We start from the raw sequence: 17,623 nt of genomic DNA, 5'->3' as shown, positions 1-17,623 counted from the left end.
TGTGCCGGGCAGTGGCGGGTCTGGCTCCTTGGCCATCTCCGCCCCCAGCGTGCTCAGAAACAAGATGCCCCCACACGCGCGGAGACCTCGCCTAGCCTGGGTGGCCCGCCCTGAAGCCGGCAGACCCCAGACCAGCCTCTGCCTCTCAGGGGACGCACCGCTCCCTCCGTTGGCACGTGGCACCCTCGTCCTCCACGGCCCCCGGAGGCGGCCAGGGCTGTGTGCACATCCGTGCCCGGCCAGTGGCCTGTCTGTCCGGGGGCTGCCGCTGTGTGTTGAGGCGTGTCCTCCCGTGACTTCCGCCTGGCTGAGGGCTGATGTCGCGTGTCTCTAACCAGGGCCTGAGTTGGGGGGTGGCCGGCTGTCCCCTCAAGACAGACTCTGGCCCGTGCGGGGCTCTGCGGCACCTGTGGTGCCAGGTGACCAGCACCTGGGCTCCTGCTTGGTCCTGACCCCCCTGGACCGTGGGCGCCCTGTGGCGGGGGGGTGAGTGGGAGAGACGGGGGCAGAGTCCACAGGACCGAGGGGCCAGGTGTGGCTGCACCCCAGCTGGGACACCTGGGGGCTGGGAGTGGCAGTGACGAAGGCCGGCGGGCGGGGTGGGCACGAGCAGGACTGGGAAGGGGGCTTGGAGCAGAGCCAGGTCCCTTGCCCTGGGCAGACAACGTGTTGGGGTGCTGTTTGTAGCTGTGCTGCCCTGGGGGTGTCCAGGCATGGGGGGAGGGTGTCCCCGGCTGTGCCCCTCCTCCACCTGCCCAGGCTGCAAGGGCCGGGGTCTCAGCCGGGCTCCGCCCCCTCTGCCCGCCCTGCGGTCACGTCCCACGTCCAGGGCCCCAGGCTCGAGGGGCAGCCGGGGGAGGGAGGGTAGCGCTGCCACGGAGCCTGGCCACACCACGCCCCGCGTGTGACAGCCGCTCCGCCACGAGAGCTGTGGGCACAGGTGAGGGCGGAGCGGGGTCCCGCTGACGGGCGGCCTCCTCTCGCCAGGCTGATCCCCCCGCTGAACCAGCTGGAGCTGCTGCGCAGCCTCAAGAGCAAGTCGGGACTCACCTTCAGGTCAGCGCAGCCGGGGCGGCTGTTTCCGCACCTGTGCCTTCCCGAGCCCTCTGACGCAGCCCCCCACCGCGGGGGCCTGGGGTGGGGCAAGGGCCGGAGGACGCCTCGGGGCTGCCTGTGGCAGCTGCTGACTCCGCTGCTTCCTTTTGCAGGAAGGAGCCCCAGCCAGAGCCGTCCCCAAGGTCAGTGCCTCCTGCCTCCGGCCGCCCGTGTGCCTGCGTGTGCACGCCCGTGTGTCTGCGTGTGCACGCCGGTCCGGTCTTTCTGGCCCTGCTCCCCTGTCTGTGCACAGCGTGTCTGGGGGCAGCGGCTGTCGTGGGGGCTGCGGTTGCCTGGTGTGGGGGCCTCGGGCTGTGTCGGCCGCTGCCCGTGGGGATGTGGGCCCCCAAGTCTTCCTCGCTCGCCCCACCCCCTGCTTTGGGCTGACTTTGCGGCACTGTGGATCGGACAGCTGGGGGCTTCCTGGGTGGGCTTCTTCCAGCCGCCCACGAGCCCAGCCCCAGGGACCGGGCAGGGCTTCTGCTAGGGTGCTCCCTCCGCTCCAGGCCCCGCGCAGGGCAGGGGGAGAACCCGGGGTGGGAGGAGGCGCCTCGCCCGATGCTGGGCAGAGGCTCCGAGTTTGCAGACAGTCTCTGGAGCACGTGGGAGAGACTCAGGGTCCCTCATGCTCCCAGGAGGGCCGGGCGTCCTCTCTGCGCCCCGCGTCCCGCTCCGAGGAGATGCTGAGTCGAGGTTGCTTTCTTCTGCCCGGTCCCCCGCTGGTGCCTGAGGTTCTGCGTGTCAGGCAGGTCAGGGACGGGGCGGAGAAAGGAGCAGCGCTCTGCCGTTGCCCTGGTATTAAAAAGAAAATCAAGATGATTTCACAGATTTTGAGTCTGAGGACCCCCTGCCCCCCTGCGAGCGCCTGAGCTTCCCTGAGCGGTGCCCCACCCCCCTACCGCAGAGTAATTCGGCCCCCGCTGCCCTCCCCAGTGGCCCCTGTGCTGGGGACTCAGACAGGACACGGGCTCGGGGTGGGGACGGCACTGGAGAAGGACCAGGCCTCCACTGCCCAGACCCCACCAGAGGGGACTAGGGTCGTGCCTTGAACGGAAAAATGGGCCACGCTTTGACAGCCGGCGGTGGAGCCCGGGGAGCCGGGTTGGCATTTGCCAGTGGAGCCCTCAGCGTGGCCAGCACAGATGCGGTTAAGAGGAGAGCCCAGGGCCCTGGCGCTTGTTGGGGGGGTGCCAGCCTCGGTGTCGCTGTTGGGGGGACGCCCAAAGCCGCGATTCGGGGGCTGCCCGTCAGCGCTGTCCTGGGACAGACCCGGGAGGCTCCTCTGACCTCTGCTGGGGGTGCCCGCGTGCAGCCCCGCGGCCTGGCGTGTTCTCGTGCTTGCTGCCCAGGCTTGGCTGGCGATGGCTCTGGTCTCAGCCTCTCTCTCTCTCTCTCTCCCTCCTGCCCCTCCCCAATCCGGACACTCTTGCCGCCCCCAAGTGCTTTACTCACTGTCACTGCCCTTCTCGGGCCCTTTTCTCGTCTGCTCTGTTGTGGGGAGGAGGTGCTGGCCTGATGCCGACTCCAGGTGAGGACACGCGGGGCCTCCGGGCTCTCTGGTATGTTCCGTGGCTTCCCGCTGCCTGCCCCGTCTCCTCCCGCGTGTCCAGTGGTCCCTGCCTGCCTGTGCTCCCCACGCCCTTCCCCGAGGGCAGCACCCGCCCGCCCCAGCCCTCCCCGGACGCTCGCTCGAAGCCACGATTCCGGCCTCCTCCACCCGGAGGGCCGCCAGGGCCTCTGCAGCAGCGCTGAGCCGCCCGGGTCTGAGGCTTCGGAAGGCGCCTGGGGTGCCGTGGACTGAGGAGTGGTCCCTGCCGGTGAAGAACCCTCGTTCTGGGGTGCTGGCCTGCAGCCAGGTAACAGGCAGCATCGCTGTCCCTGGCCTGGGGCAGCCGGAACCCTCTGTCACCACACGTGGTCGGTGTGCGGGGAGTGGCTCTGCCGGGTGTGACCCTGGAGGGGCTGCCCCATAGGGTGCCGAGGGCCCCACCGTGCTGCCCCACCAGGCACAGTTATCCACGGGGGCCAGAGGCCAAGTCGGTCTCTGTCCTTTGGACGTGGGACCTGCAGCCACCTGGCAGGGCCCTCGGGGCCAGCTGGTCTGGGCAGGTGGACGCAGGACCCTCACTCAGCTCCAAGACCCCCGGCCCCACTGACTGGGGTCCTGCTGTGGGGTCCAGTGGGGCCCCCGTGCTGGACGGGTCGGGGCAGCCTGTGCTGCTCCACGTGGGTCTCGTGGCTGCGCCTGTCTGTGTCGTCCGTCCTGCCTGTCACAGCCCCTGCACCTGTGCTGGGAGGAGCCCCAGACTCCGCGTCTGTCTCTGCCCTTCGCAGCGTGGTGGCTGCATGGTGGCTGAGTGTGTGGGACCATCTGTCCCATCTGGTCTGTGGGCGTCTCTGCCCCACCCCCTGGGCCCAGGACCCCCGTGGGCCTGTCTGTCCCCCAGCCCGGCTCGGGGCCTGCTGGACGGTTCTGGCAGGACTGTCGGGGAGGGACAGGAGCCAGCACCAGCCTCAGCCCAGAGCGGACGGGGCATCCCGTGGACCCAGGCAGGCCAGGGGTGGGGGGCCTCAAGCACCCAGGGCGGATGGGTCATGCCAGGGGCACGGTGGCTCTGTCTGGCTCTCAGACGATGACACAGAGCCATGAGCCATGCGTGGCTGCAGAATCAACACTCATACAATTAAAGTGCAGTTAGAGACTCACTCCTGAGTCTCGAGTGCCCTGGCCAGGCGTGGCCTATGGCCACCACGTCAGACCTTTCTGTAGAACTTTCTCCCACCGCAGAATTGGACCATGGGGTCCTGGGAGGTGCTTCTTGGGCTTCTTGGTTGTGCTGGGGTCTAAACTGGGGGCCTTCAAAGGTTTGGGGAGCCAGGGGCTCTGCCTGCCTTCTGCTCCTTTGCCAGGGGGGCTGTGTTTGGGCCTGGGGATCCCGGGGGTGCCAGGCAGGCTTTGGTGACTGGCCCTGGGCAGCTTGAGGAGCAGCAGTTGCCCTCGGGTGAGGGGCTCTGCAAACAGCCAGGGCCTTGGGGCAGGTCGCTGGGAGCACTGTCCCCGAGGGAGCCCCGTCTCCGCGGGAGCCCTCCTGCCTGGGCCAGACATTGAGCTACCAACAGCAAGCCAGCCAGCGACGGGGTCCAGCCTCTGCCCTGCGTCGCAGACCTGGGGCACCGAAGCCGCCCCCGACTCAGAGCAGAAGCCGCCGCGCGGGGTGGGGTCCGGGCAGCAGCGCTGCTCACGGTTAGCGGAGCATGTGCTGTGCGTGCAGAGGTCCTCACACGGACAGCGTGCGGTGGGGAACACGGGTGTTTAAACAGACGCGGGAGGAAAACAGAACGTTGAACACTTTCCTCCAGAGCTTGTTTCTCCCGAGAGACCGTCACGCTGGGGTTCCCTGGTGCATAGTGTGAGAAGAGCCATCTTGGAGGAAACACCTGCCACAGTGGGGAGAGGCCTGGAGGAAAAGGGAGCTTTTCTGTAGTTGCTGCTTACTGCCATTTTTTGCCTTAAAATTTGCATGTTCTGATGCAGAGATAAGTCTTGGGGTTTCCAGGAAGGTCCTTGGAAAACGCCCAACACCCATCGCGCCGGGGTATGGGGTGGGGGTGGGGGGCTTGCGGGGGGAGCCGCTCAGCAGGAGGTGCATTCGCCGCCAGATGACCCCGCCGTGACCCGAGCCCTCTGGGGCTCCCCTCCGCGGTGGGCGAACCGAGGCCCAGTTCTCAGGGACGGGCACTGTGGGGCGGCCTCGCCCACTGGCCCACAACGCCGACCGTGCTAGTATCCCCGGCATCACGCTCCACCCCCAGTCCCGGGGCCGCGTCCATCCCAAGCGGGGCCTTCACGAGGTCTTAGCCCACGTATTATTTTTTGGTTGGCACGAATGTAGCAAAAAATAATACATCCTTTAAGACACAAACCCAAGCTGTGGCTTTGGAAGGAAAAGATATTTTTGGAGGGAAAAACAGGGCCTTTTTTTCCCCCCAAAATAGGGCACTGTTTTCTCTTCCAGGCCATGACGACTCTGGGGCACCCTCCCCGCTGTCCTCGTCAGACACAAGCTCTGTGGCCAGGACTGTGAGCCTGGAGCCACCCCAGGGGGTGCCGGGCCTCAGTTTCCCGCTCCCTGGTCACATCCTGGTGCGGGCGCCCAGGACTAACTGTGCTCTCCTCGTTTGCAGTAAAGGCAGACCGTGCAGAGGGTCCCCGTGTGGATGCTGCCCTGGACGCTCTAGGTACCACGGAACGCGCCGCACGGACTGGCCCCTGCTGCACGGCTCCTCCCTGCTTGTAGAGGTCTGGAGAGTTGGGGAGGCTGGCGCCCAACCCCAGCTCTGCCCAGCTCTGCCCAGCAGCTCGGCCTCCCCAGCCCCTTGCGCTGGAGCGACCGGTGCCCACTTGTCCCGGTGACGCTGCACGTGCAGGGTGGAGCTGGGCAGAGGTGACGCCGCTCGCGGCAGGAGGGGCCGGCCAGGGCTCTGTGCCCAGCCAGGCGTCTGCGCCCCCTGGGCTCCCCGACGGCTCTCGGAGCTTCCTCAGGGGCTGGTTCCGGGTACCTCTCCCGCACCCCTGAGGATGACCGCGCCTTGCCGGCCGCCTTGCCCGCGGGAGGCAGCTCCGCCTGCCACAGCAGGCACCGCCCCCGCCCGAAAGCCAAGGCCGTGGTTTCCCCTTCTTATCGACAGGCCTGTGTGGGACAGGCTGGCGCAGTGGGGAAGCTGCCCGTGTACCGAAGGCCCTGCCCCCCTTCCCCGCCCCCGTGGCTGCCCTGTCGCTCGCTCTGGGGCCCCTCCCTCCCAGCAGGTGCAGCTGGCAGCGTGTGGGCGGTGCTGTGCCAGGTGCGTGCATGCGGCCGCGGTGCTGGCCTGGAGCAGCGGCACCGTGGCAGGGCCGGGCTCGGCTGTGCTTGTGCATCTGCATCCGTGCATGCTCCGGCTCCCCCGGCCCCCAGCGGGCCGCCTCCCCACCTTCGCGTCTCCGTGTGGCGTCTCTCCGCTGCTGGCGGGCAGACAGTTTGCGGCCCCAAGAAGGGCGAGCGCATGTGCCTGCCTGGGAGGTGCCGCCTGCGTGGCCAACGCTGTCCTGCTTGGCCAGAGCTGCTGTGTCCACGGTGCTTTGGCCAAGGCTGTCCCTCCGGCAGGGGCTGGGGGCCGGCTGCCTGGAGACCAGACAGGTGCAAGTGTGGGGCGGCCGGCAGCCCAGGGCGCACGAACCGGCCACGCTCTGCCTGCCTGCACTGTCTCGGGCGCCCGTCCGCCCTCCCTCGCTCTGGGCCGCCATCGGTCCAGACGGGGCCGGGCAGGTCTCTGTAGATGGTGGCACCCGGCCTGATGCGATTGCGACCTCCTGCTGGCGGCAGGCAGGGGACCCGGCCTGAGCCCTGCAAGCACTGAGGTGCAGGTGCCGTGGACGCCCCCTGCACAGAGAGCGCGGTTCTGATCGAGGGCAGCAGCCGGGGACGGGGGAGCCTTGCCCCGCGCGTGCTTGTCCTTGGCTGGGGGCCTGCCGGGCTCCACCGCGGTCGTCCGAGGGGTGCTCAGAGGGTGCGGAGCCCGCGACTGTGCAGGTCCGGGGAGGGGCGTGTCTGAGCCTGGCCTCGCTGTCTCCTCCGGCAGAGCGTCCCGAAGGTCCGGGGTGGGAGCCGGGCACGGGGACCGCGGCACTGCACAGGCCAGGCGAGGCTCCGTGGGTGGCTCCGTCTGCGTGTGGTGGCTCAGCGGCTGCCTCCCTGGAGGCCCCGGTGGAGAGTCTCCTCCAGCCCCGCCTAGTGGGGCCGATACCTCTTGCAGGGAGGGCTTCGCTGCTAGAAAACCGAAACGGCGGCACCAGCTCCTCCCACCAGGGCCCGTGGGCGCCTCCTCCAGCCTCTCCTGCGGCTCCCAACAGACCCTGAGGTTCTGCCCTCCTCACCCGGCTCCCTGGGTCCTCACCTGGCTCCCTGGGTCCACACCGCCGGCTGCTGGTGGGGCGGCAATTCCTAGACGCAGGCAGCCCCGCAAGAGGGCGTGGTCAGCTGTGGTTGGGAAGAGGCGGCTGCTTCTCTCCCCTGGTGCTCAGGCCCCGGGGAGCCGGCAGAGAGGCCTGAGACCGCAGGACGCTGCACAGTGTGGTTCCGCCTGCCTGAGGGTGGGCCGGCTGCGGGAGGGCAGATTCCCACCTGTGGAGCAGTGGGAATGTGGAGGAGGAGAGAACATTCCAGAGCCAGTGTCCCGTTGAGCCGGTTTCTGGTTGGGCCTTGGTGCCCCAGTGGCCTCCCCGGCTGTGGCTCTGCTGGGCGGGAACCACCCGACAGAGGCTGGCGGGGCACCGGGCGCCGGTGTCATGAGCAAGCAGGTGCCGTCAGCTCCCGGACACAGGACGTCTCGGGGGTCCGGGAACCTCCCTGCCGCAGTGTCTGCCTTCCCGACTGGCTCGCGCCGCCGGGGGCTTCTTTCTCCCTCTCAGAGACCCGTGAGCCGGCACAGATGGTCCCGCAGTTGCCTGCAGCCTGGGGATGGGCCTGGGAGGGGGGCCAACCCCGTCATGGTGTCTGGGCCGGCGGACGGGTGCCGTGGGCTCTCTTCTCCGCGTCGTCTGGTGGACGTGTCTCTCTGGCTGTGGGAGCCACAGTGGGGCCGGGAAGTGGTGTCGGAGGCGTCGGTGACCACGTCAGGCTTGTCCAGGGCCAGGGACGGTGCGCATGGCCCTGCCCAGAGCCGCCTGGGAACCTTGGAGACTGGCTGGCAGGAGGAAGGGAGTAGGGCCTGAGCTCTCCAGGCTGCGGGGAGGCCACGCCTGTCTGGCGCCCGCCACGCTCTACCATCCTGTCTCTTTGGAGCAGGTGGGCGTGGGGACAGGGAGGCCTGAGGACCCTCAAGAGTGTGGGGACAAAGGCCTGGCTGGACACAGCCGTGAGCCTCACTCTGCTGCGTGGGTCTGGTGGCTGCCACAGTCCTACTGCCCTGGGGCCAACCTCATCCCTTCGATCCTTCCCGCGCCGGGGCATTCCGTTTGGCATGTCCTGCTGTGGGCAGAGCCCAGACATGGGGCAGCCCAAGCCGCCTGAAGCGCCTTCCTGCCAGGAGGCTGCCGGGGGTGGTGGGAAAGGCCCAGGGTGTGGCTGGGCAAGAAGGGGCTGGGGGTGCTGGAGACCCGGGGGCTGCGGGCGCGTGGAGGAGGCCGTGGAGGGGCTGGCAGGGCAGATACGCCAGGCCCACAGACAGAAGGTGCCCAGGGAAGAGCCACCGCCCCGGGCATCTGGGACTGCTCAGCCGAGTGTCCCCTGGCGGGCAGGACAGTGTGAGGAGGCTCTGGCGCCTGCTGGTGGCAGCGGGGAGCGGGTTGAGGTCCACAGTCAGCAGTGCCTCACACCTGCATCCTGGCTGCTCAGGAGGCTGAGGCAGGAGGGTCACTGGAGCCCAGGAGCTCGGGCTGCAGCGAGCTGTGATCGCGCGGCTGCGCTCGGCCGGGGCGACAGAGCGAGACCCTGTCTCTGAAAAAGAAAAAGAGAGTCCACAGACATCACCACCGCCTCCCGGCACAGCCGAGCTCTGTGCCAGCCGCGGGAGCTGCTGTCCCCCCCGCCGCCCCTCCCCGCCCTCCCCTATGCTTAGTCCCCCAGCCGCGCCCCCTGCCCCCCTGCCCCCGCCGTGGCCCCCACCGTGGTCCCGCACCTCTCCCGCGTGGGCCTGCGACGCACGGCAGACCCAGGCTGCCTTCTTGCCAGAGTGACTTCTCTTGCTGTTTCTCTGTGTCCGTCTGTCTGTCTGTCGGTTCTCGCGGGAGCAGTCAGAAGGTCAGTTTGAAAGATCGTGTCTTCTCCAGCCCCCGAGGCGTGGCTGCCAAGGGGAAAGGGTCCCCCCAGGCCCAGACCGTGCGTCGGTCACCCAGTGCCGACCAGAGCCTGGAGGACAGCCCCAGCAAGGTGCCCAAGAGCTGGAGCTTCGGGGACCGCAGCCGGGCGCGCCAGGCTTTCCGGATCAAGGGCGCTGCGTCTCGGCAGGACTCGGAAGGTGGGTGTGGCCACGGCGCCCCCTCCCCTGGCGCCGCAGCCCCCTGCCTGCACTCTGGGGCAGGAAGCCCCCCTCCGCACCCCCGTCCTCTTTTTTCAATTGAGGTGAAATTCGCGCAACATAACGTGAACTGTTTAAGAGTGTACAAATTCAGTGGCGTTTAGTACATTCAGTGTTGTGCAGCCGTCACCTCAGTCTAGTTCCAGAATGTTCTCATCGCCCCAAAGGAAAGCTGTGCCCGTTAGCAGTCCCCCACCCCTCCAGCCCCAGCCACCCCCAATCTCGGGGGTGTCCCACATGAGTGGGATCATACGCGTGGCTCCTTTCACTGAGCGTGGCGTGTGACACTTCATCCGTGCTGTGGCGTGTGTCAGGCTTCATTCCTTTTTCCAATTGGCCACTATTCTGTTGTGTGGCGACGTCACCTTTTGTGTGCCCGTCATCGGCTGGCAGGGATGCCCTTTAAAGCCTCGGGTCGGCCACCCCCTGGCCACGGCCTGCAGAGAAGGTCCCGGCCAGGGGACCGGCTGCAGGGGCTGGGCAGAGGGGCGGGTCTTCAGGACAGGAGGTGCGCCCGGTCGGGCGCGTGGACAGCATGTGCCGTGGGACCACAGGCCCGACGCTCCCTCACAGCTGTCTCCTTCCACCCAGAAGCAAGTCTCCCGGGCGAGGACATCGTGGATGACAAGAGCTGTAACTGCGAGTTTGTGACAGAGGACCTGACCCCGGGCCTCAAAGTCAGCATCAGAGCCGTGTGGTGAGGAGCTTGCGCAGTGCGGCTGGGCGCAGAGGGGGCCTCCCTCGGGGGCACCTGTGCCGGCCTCACGGCACCGGCCGCGTGGCAGGTGGCAGGCGGCAGGCTCCCAGGGCAGAGCCAGGCGAGAGGTCCGGCCTGGTGTTCCGGGGTCCACTCTTCCCGGCATGCCGGCCTCGGGGGCTGGTTTGGGGGATGGGGCCTCGGGTCTGGCATCCCCATAGTCCGGCTCTCATTGCTTATGAAGCAGCTCACGTCACCTGCGTCAGGTGTGGCGGGGAGGGTGTGGCCTGCCCCAGGGCCAGGAGACCACAGGAGTGGCCCAGAGAAGAGGCTGCGTCGTCCGGCCCTCTCTAGGGGCTGTGACTTCGGAGACACTGGAGCCAGGCTGGCCAGTGCGGCCCGGGTGGTCTCTGGCCGGGCTCACGGCCCTGCCCACACCCCTGCAGTGTCATGCGGTTCCTGGTGTCCAAGCGGAAGTTCAAGGAGAGCCTTCGGCCATACGACGTGATGGACGTCATCGAACAGTACTCTGCCGGCCACCTGGACATGCTGTCCCGCATCAAGAGCCTGCAGTCCAGGCAAGAGCCTCCACCTGCCCGCCGCCGGGGACACGGGCAGGGCCTCGGGGCCAGAGCCCAGGCGAGGCCCGCGTGGGCAGTGCCCAGGGGGGCGGCGCGGGAGGGCGTGCAGGGCCCTCCTCAGCTTTCTGTGGTGTCTTCACACGGTCTGTCTGTTTTTAATGTTTCTGTCGTCTCTCCCATCTCCCCCTATGCACGCTGTGTGGCCAAGGGTGTGTGTGCACTCACGCATATATGTGTGCACATGTATGCACTCGTGAGTATACATGTGTGTGGGTCCCTCAACGTGTGCATGTACATGGGTGTATGTACATGTGCCCCTGTGTGTGTGCAAATGTGTGGGTGCGTGCATTTGTGACCCTGTGTGCTGTGCCATGTATGCACATGTGTGTCGATGCATACATGTGTGTGGACACATGTGCACACGCGTGTGCATGTGTATTGGAAACGGATCGTTCTATTGAGAGATGAAGCTGCAGGGTTTCCGTGGGCTCCACCGGGCAGCAGTTATGCCACGTGGCACCTCTTCTTCCAGAACACGGGGTGCTCTTCTAGAGGGGAGGCCACCTCCTGAGTGGGCGCTGGGTGGACGCATGTCCAAGGCTTGCGGTAGCTGGGCGCACACGCGCTCTCCTGCGTCGGCCCCACGTGTGTGGGAACTGAGCTGTCACCATGAGAGTCATGTATATGAGCACGTACATACACACACAAGCAGGGGCCTGAGCACACCCGTGCACACATGTGCATCCTCACGTACAGGCCTGGTGCCCACACACGTGTCCCGTGAGTTCACACACGTGCTCACAGGTGTGCACCCTCAGCCACATACAAGCACCGCGCACGCCTGTGTGTTTGCGGCACCGTAAGGAGCCAGCGCGGCTGTTGTCGTGAGCTGCCCCTCCCCAGAGCGTGGGCGACGCGTGCCGTGTGCGTGCGCGTGCGAGAGTTCGAGTCACGACTGCTGTGGGTGCCTCCACATCTCCTGCCCCGGCTGTTTGTTCTCCAGGCTCTTCCGTCCTCAGTTTCCCTCTTCCTTCCTTTTCTGTCTGGGAAACAAAGTCAGCCCGAGGAACGCAGGTGTTTGCTGTCAGCCGCGGACGCTGCGTTAGACGCGGTTGCGCAGCCGGTGCCTCCGGCACTGGGTCCCTCTGCGCCTGCTCCCGGTGGCGGGCGCCTGGGGGCCGCAGCGCGGCTGCCCAGCACCCGGCTCCTGGAGGCAGGTGCTTTGCTTGAGACACAGGGAGGTCACGCCAAGGCGCGTGTAGGTGCACACATGGGCCCCGCTCCAGACTCCGAGGTCCAGCGGGTGCGGTGTCGCCACGGCCCGTGTTTCTGCAAAGCGTCACTGTTGTTTCGGGCGGGGTTGTCCCCTCTGTTCCCGCCACTTTCTCGCCAACTGCCCCTTTCCCTCTGGTGTTGCTCTTACGATGCATTTGCTGGTGTCTCTCTTCTGTTTGCTCTGCCAGGGTAGATATGATTGTGGGCCCCCCACCCCCTTCAACTCCCCGGCACAAGAAGTACCCCACCAAAGGACCCACCGCCCCTCCGAGAGAGTCGCCCCAGTACTCACCTAGGTTAGGACGCTGGCGCCGCGCCCCGCCTGTCTCTGTGAATGGCCGGCCCTTTGCCCCAGGCCACATGACGGCAACACCCCACTATTCTCTCCGTGGACACAGGGGACTTTGGGTTTTCTCTGCTCTTGGGCCAGGGCCCGGCAGGCCGTGCGGGATGTGAGGACCGAGAGGGCCCAGGCGCTCTCTTGGCAGGCCCTCCTGGGGAAGCCGGGGCCTCCACGGACGCCCCTGTGACACCCACCTGGGCAGAGGGACAGCACCTCCAGGATCAGATGCAGGGTCAGTGGCCACCAAGGTGCCCCCCAAGGCCAGCCCCCCGCTGGGGTCGACCTTGGTGCCATGGGGCTCCACGCGGGTCGTGGTGCCTCTGCAGCTCTTTCCTTACGGGTGAGGGTCAGCAGTGGCAGCGCTGGCCTCATGCGCCACTGCGAAGGACAGATGAGACGCCCACCGGGCGCCCAGCACCGGGCAGGGCCCCAGGCTCTGGTACTCGCCTCGAGCTGCCGTCACTCGTCAGTGTGGCTGGTAGGGAGGACACGGTCCCTGCTCGTGGAGGAGGGGCAGAGCTCGCGGTGGAATCGGGCACGTGGAGGGTGACCACAGCCACCACAACCCGGCTGACAGCCCATGAGCAGAGCGCTGTGAGCCAGGGTGTCTGCACGAGGCTGAGGGTCAGTGTGCCGGACGTCTTGAGCCGGTGCTCTGCCCATGAGGGGGGAGGCCCCGGGGACAGGGCAGGACGGCGTCTGTAGCACCCTGAGATCGAAGCCCTGTCCTCTGGGCATTGCTGCAGGGACGGCAGCCGGACACTCAGAGCTGGGAGCCAGGAGGCCCTGGCAGGGGACACGCAGAGGAAGGCGGAAGGCCCGTCTGGGCACTTGCCCCACCCCAGGGTGTCGAGGGCAGGAGTTGGCGCAGGGTCTCTGAGGACCCTGCCCGGCCCCAGCAGCAGCAGCTCCGGGCTGAGCCCGTATCCAGGCTCCCGTGGGACCGAGTGGGGCGGCCCGTCATGTGGCAGGGGTGAAGGTGCCGAGCGTCTGTGCCTGGAACGTGTGACACTTGGGAACACCAGCGAGCCCGGCTCCCCCCGCCGCCCGGCCCTCTGCATGAGCCCAGCATGGCGCCCGGCGGAGCATGAGGGTCTGCAGTGTGGCTGACGCAAGCCTGAACCCTGCCCTCCCCCACCCGTCAGAGGCAGAAGGTGGGGTGTGGCCCTGTCTGGCTGGTGTGGCCCCGCCGAGGTGTGTCGCGCGTGAGGCTCCAGCGCAGAGAGCCAGACGGGACCTCGCCCGGGTTGGCCCTGCCCAGTCGCACCCGTCTCGAGCTGCGTCTGCCCAGCTGGGCGTGTAGACCTAGCGCAGGGCCTTTGCTTCCCGGGGAGCGCTCAACCCACAACACCCCACGGCCCCTGCCCGCCCTCGAGGGCCTCGCGTCCATGGGGCCATGTGCATCTGTGGATGCCACGCCGGTCAGACAGACGCCCCTGCCCCGCGAAGGAGCCTCCTTCCCTTCTCACTGTCACTGGTGACCTGCTGCCTCCTTGGAGAGGAACTCAGCCGAATTCTGCATCCTGCACACACATGTGCACACTCACGCACACATGTGTAAACATGTGCACACCCACGCACACACGTACACAACACACCATCACACACACGAGTGCACACACCCGTGTGCACACACATGCACACACAAGCATATGCACATCCGTGTGGACACGCATGCACACTTATAACCTCTCTGGTTGGCAGTGGCTTCGTCTCGCCCCTCCCGGTCTGTGCGTGGTGGTTTCTGTGCTGTTCTCTGTCCCCCACGCCCGTCCTGGTGCATGGAGCCGTGGCTCTCACCGCCCTTCGCTTCTGTTGTTCCTGCTGTAGACGTTTGACTCTGTCCCCGTCACCCGGGTGGGCCAGCATCACGGTGGCACATTATGTGGGAGTAAAGCTCTGGGTGGGCGTGGCTCGGGTGTGGCCCAGCGGGGCACCCGCCAGCCCTCACGTGACCCTCTGGGCCTCCAGCAAGCCCTGGCCGGGGCAGGGGGCTGGCGGGCAGGTTGGGCGGGGGTGGGGGCTGCAGCCCAGGGGGAGCCGAGTGGGGTTGGGCCCAGGTGGGGGCTCCCGCACTTTACTCCTCGCTAATGTGCCAGATCCACTGGGACGGGACGGACAGGGCACAAGACCCCGCGTGTCCGCGCAGGGTGACACGGACGCACCAGTGTCCGTCTGGCCTGGCACCCACTGCCCCCTGGCCGGCTCTGGGCTGGGCCTGGCCCAGGAGGAGAGGGCCAGGGCCCTGCAGCACCCACCCGAACTCATGCGTGGGGGCGGGTCTCTGTTCCCGGTAGAGTGGACCAGATCGTGGGGCGGGGCCCGGCCATCACAGACAAGGACCGCACCAAGGGCCCGGCCGAGGCGGAGCTGCCAGAGGACGTCAGCATGATGGGGCGTCTCGGGAAGGTGGAGAGGCAGGTAGGAGAGGCCGGCGGGGAGTCCTGAGCCCGGGGGCACGTGGCCCCGTCCCAGCTGCGGCTGCTCCGGCCAGACCTCGCAGATCCCACCATGGGCCACTGCTGTGCTCAGGTGCTTTCCTCCCGACAGCACCCGAGCACCACAGTGCCCAGGTTGGGCAGCTGCCAGGCTCAGCCTGCATTCGTGCATCCCTTGGGGGGTCCCCGGGGAGCTTGCCAGGGGTTACACCGGCCAGCCATCCTCCAGCGCCCTCCTGCCTGACCCCCCACCACCCGCGCCTGGAGTGGGAACAGCCGGCCCCTTCCCTGGAGCGTTTGCTCTGACGGCGACGCTCAGCAGGCAGCACGGGCAGCCCAGACACACGAGGGGCCCTGTGGCTTGACGCCCTGTGGCACACACTGACCGGTGGGGTCAGATGCTGAGCTGCCCTGGGTCCTCCTCCTCTTGCACCCCAGGGCAGCTCAGCATCGGCCCAGGTCCTCCTCCTGCACCCCAGTGGTTCCTCCTCTGCATCTCCCCAGGGAGCAGCTCAGGACCCCCCACATCTCCCCAGGGAACAGTCCGGGACCCCACCCGCATCTCCCCAGGGACCAGCCCAGGACCCCACCCACATCTCCCCAGGGACCAGCCCGGGACCCCCCCCCATATCTCCCCGGGGACCAGTCTGGGACCCCCCCCACATCTCCCTGGGGACCAGCCGGGACCCCCCCCATATCTCCCTGGGGACCAGCCTGGGACCCCCCCTGCATCTCCCCGGGGACCAGCCCGGGACCCCACCCGCATCTCCCCAGGGACCAGCCCGGGACCCCACCCGCATCTCCCCAGGGACCAGCCCGGGACCCCCCCATATCTCCCCGGGGACCAGTCTGGGACTCCCCACATCTCCCTGGGGACCAGCCGGGACCCCCCCACATCTCCCCAGGGACCAGCCCGGGACCTCCCCCACATCTCCCCGGGGACCAGCCTGGGACCCCCCCGCATCTCCCCAGGGACCAACCTGGGGACCCCCCCACATCTCCCCAGGGACCAGCCCGGGACCCCCCCATATCTCCCCAGGGAGCGCCCCACATCCCCCCACCTCCCCGAGGGGCCGGGCCCAGCATTGCCTCTTGCAGGTCTTGTCCATGGAGAAGAAGCTGGACTTCCTGGTGAGCATCTACATGCAGCGCATGGGCATCCCCCCGACGGAGACCGAGGCCTACTTTGGGGCCAAGGAGCCGGAGCCGGCGCCCCCATACCACAGCCCGGAGGACGGCCGGGAGCAGGTGGACAAGCACGGCTGCATCATCAAGATCGTGCGCTCCACCAGCTCCACCGGCCAGAAGAACTTCTCGGCGCCGCCGGCCGCGCCGGCCGCCCAGTGCCCGCCCTCCACCTCGTGGCAGCAGAGCCACCCGCGCCAGGGCCACGGCACCTCCCCCGTGGGGGACCACGGCTCGCTGGTGCGCATCCCGCCGCCGCCCGCCCACGAGCGGTCGCTGTCCGCCTACGGTGGGGGCAGCCGGGCCAGCACGGAGTTCCTGAGGCAGGAGGACGCCGCCTGCCGGCCCCACGAGGCCGCCCTGCGGGACAGCGACACGTCCATCTCCATCCCCTCGGTGGACCACGAGGAGCTGGAGCGCTCCTTCAGCGGCTTCAGCATCTCCCAGTCCAAGGAGAACCTGGACGCCCTCAACAGCTGCTACGCGGCCGTGGCGCCCTGCGCCAAAGTCAGACCCTACATCGCGGAGGGCGAGTCAGACACGGACTCGGACCTCTGCACGCCGTGCGGGCCCCCGCCACGCTCGGCCACGGGCGAGGGCCCCTTCGGAGATGTGGGCTGGGCGGGGCCCAGGAAGTGAGGCTGCAGGACCGCCCGCCACCCCCTCCGACTCTTGGCGCTGAGGTTTTTAGGTGGGAACCCTGTGGGGGCCTTTTCATAGAGTAACTGGGGTGTGGGGTTTGTAGGGGTGAAGGGCAGGGGGCGCCTTGTGGCAACGCTGTATGAAAGTTCTTTTCCCACCGTGCTGGAGGGTGGTGGGGAGGGGCCCTGGTGGCCCCAGGAGCACCGTGGGGCAGCAAGGCCACCCTGCCCGCCTCCCCAGCGTGGGGAGCAGACCAGCGTGGGGGCTGCCGTGGTGACCGGTCCTGGGCGCCCGGGCGAAGGTGTGGGGTCCGGAGCAGAGCTGGGGACGACCTTGGCCTTGGAGCCTGTTTCTGAGCCCCGCTGGGCAGCTGCAGGAGGCAGGGCCGCCCCGGGCCAGGCCTGCCGTTGCCACCTGGGTCCCTGCCTCTGCCCTGTCTATGGGCTCAGAGGGGCGACGCCCTCTGGCCTCCTGGGCACCCAGCTAGAGAGCTGCTGGTCAGCGTCTTCTCGTCCCTTCTGGGTTCTGAGGGGTCTTTCACTGGGAGTGGCCTGGGGTTGGGACCCTCGGCTGCAGCTGAGGAGGGGGTAGGGCCTCGGAGCCAAACCCGAGTCCAGAGTGAGTCTCAGACCCTCTGGGCCTCGGGCTCAAGGTGGGCCCAGGGCGCCGGCTCTGCGGGTTCCTCCGAAAGCGGCCCGTGGGGGCTCCTGTGGCCTTGGCCCTGGCTCTCCACTCTCCTGCCTGCCCCGGCTGGGTGCTGGTCCCTGGGCTGTGGCCAGCACCACGAGACCCGCCCAGACCCCCACGGTTCTTAGCCGGGGCCCCCACCTGGCCCATCCCCCACCCTGACAGGCCTGGGCCGCCCACCCCCAGCTTGCCAACCCCCCCCCCACCGACCGTCGGTGGACGACGTCACCCCTGCCTCAGCCTGGCTGGGGGTCCTGCCTCTCCCTTCTGTCCCCCCAGAGCTCACACCCCTGCCCTGCCCTCCACTGACCAGTCCCTTGGCTGTGGCCTTTCGGGGTCTCAGGGGACGCGCCACCCCCGTCCTCGGCTGAGCCTCCTCCTGTTCTGGCCTCCTGGGCCCTCAGGGCAGCCTTGAGTGGGGCAGCGGGCCCAGCCCCCAGAGGCAGAGCGGGACCCCCAGTTCTGGTCCTCAGCGTTAGTGCCATGGGGGAGACAGCACTGCAGGCGGGAAGAGCCCTCGGCCGTCCTCACGCCACTTCCGCTTTGAGTCTGTTCTGCCTGGAGGGCCTTGTGCCCAGCGAGTGGACCGTCTTGCCCGTGGGAAGAGCTTTGAAAGCAGCGTTTG

General features: G+C 67.9%; 1 protein-coding gene across 5 annotated transcripts in view; it reads left to right on the top strand.

Annotated features, from left to right (window-relative positions):
- The window catches only part of KCNQ2 (potassium voltage-gated channel subfamily Q member 2), a 40,056-nt gene extending 23,748 nt beyond the window's left edge, over positions 1-16,308 (top strand). For 2 of the 5 annotated variants that reach the window (XM_069495475.1, XM_069495474.1), the window contains 7 exons: positions 988-1,056; positions 1,209-1,238; positions 8,867-9,090; positions 9,742-9,847; positions 10,294-10,425; positions 14,344-14,467; positions 15,583-16,308. In XM_069495475.1, the coding sequence (XP_069351576.1) occupies positions 988-1,056; positions 1,209-1,238; positions 8,867-9,090; positions 9,742-9,847; positions 10,294-10,425; positions 14,344-14,467; positions 15,583-16,308 (1,411 nt within the window). Of the gene's footprint in view, positions 1-987; positions 1,057-1,208; positions 1,239-5,280; positions 5,335-8,866; positions 9,091-9,741; positions 9,848-10,293; positions 10,426-11,891; positions 12,000-14,343; positions 14,468-15,582 lie in introns of all 5 variants that reach the window. The other 3 variants (XM_069495472.1, XM_069495473.1, XM_069495477.1) reach the window with 3 other exon arrangements.
- Positions 16,309-17,623: the final 1,315 nt, after the last annotated feature.

This window comes from Eulemur rufifrons, chromosome 20 (genome assembly GCF_041146395.1).
Source record: "Eulemur rufifrons isolate Redbay chromosome 20, OSU_ERuf_1, whole genome shotgun sequence".
Classification (NCBI taxonomy): Eukaryota; Metazoa; Chordata; class Mammalia; order Primates; family Lemuridae; genus Eulemur; species Eulemur rufifrons.
This window is presented reverse-complemented; position numbering and strand designations above follow the sequence as displayed.